Source organism: Strongylocentrotus purpuratus, unplaced genomic scaffold, assembly GCF_000002235.5.
Source record: "Strongylocentrotus purpuratus isolate Spur 01 unplaced genomic scaffold, Spur_5.0 spur5_scaffold_12, whole genome shotgun sequence".
NCBI classification, from domain to species: Eukaryota; Metazoa; Echinodermata; class Echinoidea; order Camarodonta; family Strongylocentrotidae; genus Strongylocentrotus; species Strongylocentrotus purpuratus.
Window position 1 is genome coordinate 29,102,770 of NW_022145597.1, and position 7,776 is coordinate 29,110,545.

Consider the following 7,776-nt stretch of genomic DNA (forward strand, 5'->3'; position numbering starts at 1 on the left):
CTAGGCAACAATAGGGAACGCCCTCCACTCCGTCCGTCTCCCCTCCCGGCTGGCCGGCCATTTCTCCGTTCCATTCACATCCTCTGTTGCTCGCACACTATCTGAACATACCAAGGAAACAAAGAAAGTGTATTTACTCATCTTATTTCTTTCCCGAGCGCCACGACCCTCTTGAATAAAAGAACAAAAGAAGGTAAGCTTTCGAATAAAGATCAGAAGACGCTAGGATGACCACAAGGGCATCGATGTTAAGACCTTTACAGTAGCAGTGTTGCATAACAATAAGAAACTACACACATGAGTGTACCCTACGCCTATATTGCGTACGTTGGGTGTGTCATGTGTTGTGGTTTTAACCGTTACTTTGAAACACACTCGGTCGTCTGCAACATTATTTTCTAACAAGTTACGGAAACCGGCGATAATTTCATTTTTGAATCGCTTTGTACAGACGTGGCATTTCTTGAGGCCAAAAAACTGTAGCAAACTCAAAGCTGTGATGTGAAGACAGGCTCGTGTTGTGCTGAAGGGAACAGCTTTTTCAGTCCATTATGATCGAGATATGGTCTTTGTACCATCATCTCATCAATATTTAAAGGAGGATTATTCACTTCAAAGAATTGTTGCAAGCTGCAATAAAAAACGTAAGTATGTTAATATATTTGAGAACTTGTTTCCCTCTCACATGTAATGTATTTTTTTAAACTCATAATAAGCAGTCAAAAACGGACATAATACAGATCACCTTGAAGTAGTTACACTATACTACTACTACTACTATTAGTAGTAGTAGTAGTAGTAGCAGTAGTACTATCACTACTAATATCATTACTACTAGGCCCTACTACGACTATTGCTATTATTATTACTATCACTATTACTTTTAACATAACTATTTCTATAACCAATACAATTACTACAATTCTTACTTATACTATTACTAATAAGTCTGATACTACAGCTACTGTTACCGTTGCCGATGCTGCTTCTACCTTACAAATACAACAACAGCAACATATATTACTACTTCTACTACAACTACACTATTACTTTGTATCAAGGTTTATTATATTATTATGATTTAACCCAATTCACCTTGTTACAAAAAATGGGAATGAATTTTAAGGAGTTGTTTTCCTATTAAAAGTTCTTCGGAATTTATTATCTTACAGTGTACGCGCCTGAATAAAACAATTACCTTACAACATGCATGCCCCGATTGAAAAATATAATAATCTGTGATTTCCTCAATGGGTTATGAGAATTGAATAGAATATTATGAGAAGAAAGGTAGTCTACAGAAAAAATATGGCAATGGGAAGACGACAATGTAAGCCAATTCACGGTTGCAGTGACTCTGAGCATTGCAGAACAAATTTTGAAATACACGGAGACGAAATACTGGATACGTGCTCATGAAAGTTATGTAATCATTACTCATTCATGCACAAGAGTGCACTCCATGATACACCAGTGGAAGTATTCTTTGACAAAGGGGAAACAAAGGCTATTTATATAGCACCTCCATCGCTGTAGGAGTGATTATTTCAAAATGGACAAAGTGGGACCTCTTCATGTTTGGAAGATCTGTGGATATCCGGGTCATTGCAGTAATGTGCTAACCATGAACTGGTCTATTGTCTCAGCAAAAATAGAACGTGAAAGCCCTCTATTATATATTTTTTACCCAGGGAAGCCTCATCAGCATCAATGCTCTTCTTCCTGAGGGTCCTGAAATGTTATTATCACGGTAGTTTCCAGGTATATCTATTTACACCTAGGTGGAGAGTGGTAAATGTGGATCAATGTCTTGCCAATAGATGTTAGGCATCGAACTCACGAACATCGAACACACTAGACCACCAAACCTGTTCATTTTAATCATTTGCTACTCCCCTCATCTTCAAACCCTTAAAGGCCGTCTGTACTAGTTTGGCTAGGAGGGAATAGACCACCAGGAAGGTCACTGGCAGGTAGCTATCTCATCAACTCAGCTCTCAATTAAGAAAAAGATGATCATGAGGGACCAACGGGCACCGTTTAGGCATTGTTTTCTATATAGAGGGAGCAAGTAGCTACAAGCAGTACAGTGGGCCTTTAAAGGACAATTCATCATAAAGAATACGTGTAGGTATTCTTAAAAATGAGATGTATTCTTATACTTTGATGTATAATATTCCATACGAAAATGTACTAGAGATATGGGCGCAGCAGTTTCCTTGATATTGTGACATACCAGGTGAAGTTGTATATGTTTCATGCACCAAGCTTTAGTTGGAAAGACTTTTTAAATCGATAACAAAACCTTTGGTTTTCAATGAGGAAAATCATAGCTTAGGAGATGAAAAATGAATAGCTGAAAAATATATAACAGGGGAACAATAATTTGTAACTAATTTATCTAAAAATACTAAAATATAGCAGTTGACAAATCTATTTCATTTATTAGGAACCTTCACCCCAGAAGAGCACCAATTCACAAATGCATTTTTATGCAATATTAAAGGATAATAGCAGGTGAATGAAATGCTTCATCACCACACACACCTGGGAAGGAAGCATCCATAAATGTATATACATAATCAAGAAAATGGCGATGCCCATGTCGTGCTGAGAAACTGTTCATTTTCCATGCTTTATACCCTTTCTGTTACAAGTTGGTGCGGAATCTTGTAGACTAATGGGCAAGAATATAATAAATCTGTCAGAATAAGAAGTTGTTTCTTGGTGTTGTGGTTTTCTGTATCCCCGATAACCTGTTATTTTAACTTATCGGTCATGAAATATGTCTTCCCCAAATGTCTAATTGTATGTAGAGCTTCACCACGCAGGTCTTTCATGTATATATTGCTCTCTCTCTTTCTCTCTCTCTCTCTCTTTCTCTATCTCTCTCTCTTTCTATCTCTCTCTCTCTCTCTTTCTCTCTCTCTCTACATACATGTACTTCCCACCGGCTTATCTTCCAACTCTCCCTTTCTTTATTCTTTACAGTATTTGCATAGTGTGTTCTTGAGAATGTTTCCTGGATCTTGCCCATAGCGTGGAATTTAAATCTTATGTTTGTTCTCTTCCCCGTCAGACCAGGCTTGACAAAAGCTTTCATTAGTTTACGAAAAGAAGTGACTCTACCCGACGACAAAAGTTAACACGATGAATATAAGAAGTTTTTGAATGAAAACTGAGGGTAACAAAGGGGATTAATCTGTTGTATAGGATAGTCGAAGCCAACCATGTGAAGGACTCGAGTGGGCTGCCTATACAAAACAAAGTGTATACTTAACAAAACAAAAACAAAAACGTATTTTAAAGCCACACTGTGCTACTTGCTCCCTCTGTATATAACAAACAATGCCTAATCGGTGATCATTGGTCCCCCATGATCCTCTTTTTCTTGTGTTAATTGAGAGCTGACTTGATGACCCTGGTTGGTCTAATCCCTCCTAGCCAAACTAGTACAGACGGTCTTTAAGAAGGAGCTGGGTTCAAATGAACTGACAATTAGTGAGGTAGACCTTTTGAAAATCTATTGAAAACCTCTCAAAGTTAAATGACGATTTACCCCCCAAAATCAAATAAGGAAAATAGGTTACCCAGAAGGCGTAAACAGAATAAATAGTCAAACAATCCTTTTCGAGTTCAAGTGCATTATGACATTTAATATGTACTTGGAAAGATCAATATTGTATGACTTGTTCTGTACACCGGTAGCACTTCAGCTTATGGGAGACTGAATATAATTTTATCGAAAGGGAAACCAATTATTCTTTCACCCACCATTGCATGTTCAGCCAATGTCATTGGTGATTAAAGCAGAATGGATGGCAGCCGTGTAAGTATTTTTAGCATTTAAGGGTATGAAATTAGATATTACAGTAAGCTGGGAAGGTATAAATTCATGATTGCTTTCATATCTTCTAACTTCTTAATTCTCCTTTGTCTAAGACCACTTTAAAAACCGATGATAATACTGGAATCTGTTACCGATGAACAAAACTCCAAATGTTGGTTATTAATCTTTTTTGTTTAAATCCCACATTGGATTTTGTATTATTGTTAACTCAGATTTACCCCTACATAACTTTCTCATTGGTCTTTTATATCGAACAGATTTTTATGTCGTCTTACATAGTAGTTGTAAATAAAAGACAATATACATCGAAATACTTCGGTAACACCAGATACAAGAGTAGTGGTTGTAATTATTTTAATAGACAAATGCCTGACTAGTATACTCAAATTAAATAATGGTTGTTTTCTGCATTTTTTGACATGCGTACTTATGCAATGAGCAACACCGTCTTCTCGCCTTTCCTTTCTTTGTATTTCTTTATCATTCCATTATAATTTTGCATTACCATATTCTGATCAATTTTTATTATCATCATTATCATGATCTTCACCGTCATAATTATCGTTATTAATATTATTGTTGTTTAGTTATTATTATCCTCGTCATTACCAATAACGATACCATATCCATAATCATGGCTTTGTATTCATTATCTTTTACTCAGGGCATCACCATGTCTTTACGCCGGATCCTACATCATTTGTGCAACATACGCATAGGAATCAAGTCAGTCCTGCTTCTCATACTAGCATGCCTCGCAATACACACAGTATTCCTCGTTCTGATACGGAACGGTTACCTATTGGCCTCAAGAAGACCCGGAGATGCCATAGACAAAAAGAGAGATGTTGCCGAGTCATCGGAGAAACACTCAAATATTTCCTCACTTGTGAAGTCTCTGCATGACGGAGAAAAGGAGTTGTATGCCGATATTAAATCAAAACCTGTGAGTTTAAATGAAATCGTCAGGAATTTAGCACATTTGGCAAGCAATCGTTCGACGGATGATTATAACACAGGGGATGAAAGCGTGGGAGCGTCGGACTCAGAGAAAGCATCGGACCAGAGTCAGCATCATGATGACGAAAAGCATGTAAAGGAATCTGTGACGGAGAGGGCAAAAGCCGTTGAAAAGACCCCTGAAGAATTGACTAAAAAGAGTTGCATCCGGTATGTGTCTATCTATTCGCCACGCATGGCGCCTTTTCATTACTGGCGTGAATATGTGAATCTAGAACAGGCCTTTAAAGAGGCGAAGGAAGTGAATAGTTCGCGCTACGACAGCAGGATCGTTCAGCACCGAGAGTTCCCGTCGATGTTTATCGAGTGTCCCGGATACCGATGTGACGTGGCTCTGAGGCCGACAGCGGACGAGCGATTCCTTGCGCGTAGCGATGCTGTCATGATCAACATGGTGCCTCAAGAGGTACGCTATAAGATGCCCAAACTCTCAGAGCGACTCATCAAGAATCTTCCACGACGAGTCAAGGTCTTTTTCTACGCCATGGAGTGTCCGCTAATGATGTCCCACTGGGACGACACGTTAAAAGACATCCAGTATCACTACACGATGACCTATCATTCCGACAGCGATGTCTATTTCCCATACGGTCAGTACGTTCCCGGAGAGCCAATGGACACCGAGGTAAAAAACTTCGCGGAGAACAAGACAGGTCTTTTGGTCTGGACGGCCAGCAATTGCAACAAAACCTTCTGGCCGCGGCTGGAGTGGGTGCGGAACCTGGAGAAGCTCGTGGATTTCGATACTTACGGTAAATGTGGCAAGCTGACATGCCTCCCGCCGTTGTCCCCAATCTGCACCAGGCAACAAAGAGTGTACAAGTTCTACCTCGCGCTCGAAAATGCTCCTTGTGATGAGTATGTCAGCGAGAAGGTCTGGACAAACAGTCTCATGACCGGTCTGGTACCCATCGTCTACGGTGGGAGACGCGAAGCTTACGAGCGCGTCCTTCCGCCGAATTCTTTTATCCACGTCAGCGACTTTGCCTCTCAGCAGGAGCTTGTTGACTACCTCAAGATGATCGATAAGAACGATAACCTGTACAACGAGTTCTTCGCCTGGCGGAGAGAGGGTCGAGTGGAGCAGGTCTATCCAGATCTATACCCGGAATCTTTCTGTCGGGTGCTCCCGAAGCTGTCAAAGTACAGCTCACCTCCGGTCAAGAAAATTGGAGATTCCAAATACTTTCAATCGTGCCGAGGAGGTCCCGTTAGAAACCGCACCGCACAAGGTGATATTCACAATTGGAGCCCTTGGAGATAACGAACTAAAATGGAGTGTCGAGAAGAAAAACAAATTCTCGATAAACGTATGTGTTTAAGCCGATTGATTGATATGCATCAGTCTATTAGCATCATCAATTGCCGTCACCTGTGATTGAGAAGGGAAAATATAACTTTAATAAACTTCGTGTCTCTTATTCCATTAATACTGATTGGGATGTGCCCTTGAATTTCTAAATCCTTTATTTAAAGAGAAGGTTGAGTTCTGGGAAGTCATTATCATTATCATTCTTATTATGCAAGTGTGGAAGAACATCAGATAAGACATGTTCCCTGAAAGCAAGGCTCTTCAAATGCCTTCATATTCTAAATATGTCATGTAACATCGTAAAACTCGGGGGTAGGATTTTTACGCCACGTGTTCATGTAGTCCCATATGTTTGTAACTTTACCAAGACTTGGCCAAATTTCTTATCATTTTGATGATTCCAGAACCTTGCAATACACACAAATTCTTATATGCTAGATGATCAACCTTTTCTGGTCGATTCCACACCGTTTCTTTCACAATGCAATCGCATGACCAGAACTCAACTTCATCTTTAATGGTGGTTTTTAAATAATTTTACGATGTTATCCACCATTGTGTGATATTTACATGTAGCGTTTAGGAAAGGAGTTATGTCTTTGTATAGTACTCTGTATATTCCTGTTTTTTTAAATCTTTTACCAGTATTGTTTCATTTTCATTGGAAAGGTTTCCAATCCATGAAGAACGTGTCCTGGGGCGCATGACAACTCATGGATAAAATAAATGGTCGATGTACCGAAAATATATGGATATTTTACGTCATTGAAGCAAAAGTTCCCAAGCAGGGGAGGCACGTGTATCTATTTTGTCGACAATCCTTACATCTTGACTAAATACCGCGACGTCTTAAAAAAATACTCAAGAATTATTCGTATAAGAATAGGGGGAACCCCGGTGTAGTGGTCCACCTGCACACCCCAATCAGGCCGAGTATATATACGGCATTTGCAAGAATCTTCAGTATTGAAGGAGGCAGATTATTTTGAAAAAGAAAAGAAGAACACGTACCAATTCTACTTCGATCATAAAGTATTTCAAGAAATCAACTAAAAGGTTATTTTCTATACTCTTATGTATCTCCTAGAATAATGTTTGTATCATGAAACATGTTATTATCAAGAGCGGATATTTCGGGAGATGATGGACATGTTTCGTGATCTCGTTACGAAAATGCTGGTTTATTCGAAAGTACTTGCGATTGTGTAAAATTGCGACAGTTATTTTCACCTGTATGGACACTTTTTCATGCCAAATTTTTAGCCCATGGCGTAATCTGATATTTTTTAAACTCCCAAAGGTTTAGAAAGTACAATATCTGTCTAAATAATTGGTTATTTATAATACTGGAGCAATACAATGGAGATATTATCAACTTGACAAGTGGGTTAACATAGCTGAGAATAAAGCTGGCGAATATAGATGTCATTTTTGTCCACTTAAGCAATTTAGGAATACTACTTTAAAGATAATAAACACATTCTTGATAATAACATCAAATATATTTCATTAACTTCTAACTATAAACGCATCAAAGAGTAAAATATTTTCCACTCCTAATGTTACAAACTGTTTATTTACTCTGTACATTAGA

The 7,776-nt window shown here is 38.7% G+C and overlaps 1 protein-coding gene across 1 annotated transcript; it reads left to right on the forward strand.

The window, feature by feature from the left end:
- Positions 1-204: 204 nt before the first annotated feature.
- On the forward strand, positions 205-6,300 carry LOC115922761. The gene is made up of 2 exons (XM_030982336.1): positions 205-644; positions 4,515-6,300. The coding sequence occupies exon 2, from the start codon at positions 4,524-4,526 to the stop codon at positions 6,132-6,134; it is 1,611 nt and encodes a 536-aa protein (XP_030838196.1). The 5' UTR covers positions 205-644; positions 4,515-4,523; the 3' UTR covers positions 6,135-6,300.
- Positions 6,301-7,776: the final 1,476 nt, after the last annotated feature.

Excerpts from the sequence above, each read along its gene's own strand:
- LOC115922761 (XM_030982336.1), top strand. The coding sequence starts at position 4,524 with ATGTCTTTACGCCGGATCCTACATCATTTGTGCAACATACGCATAGGA.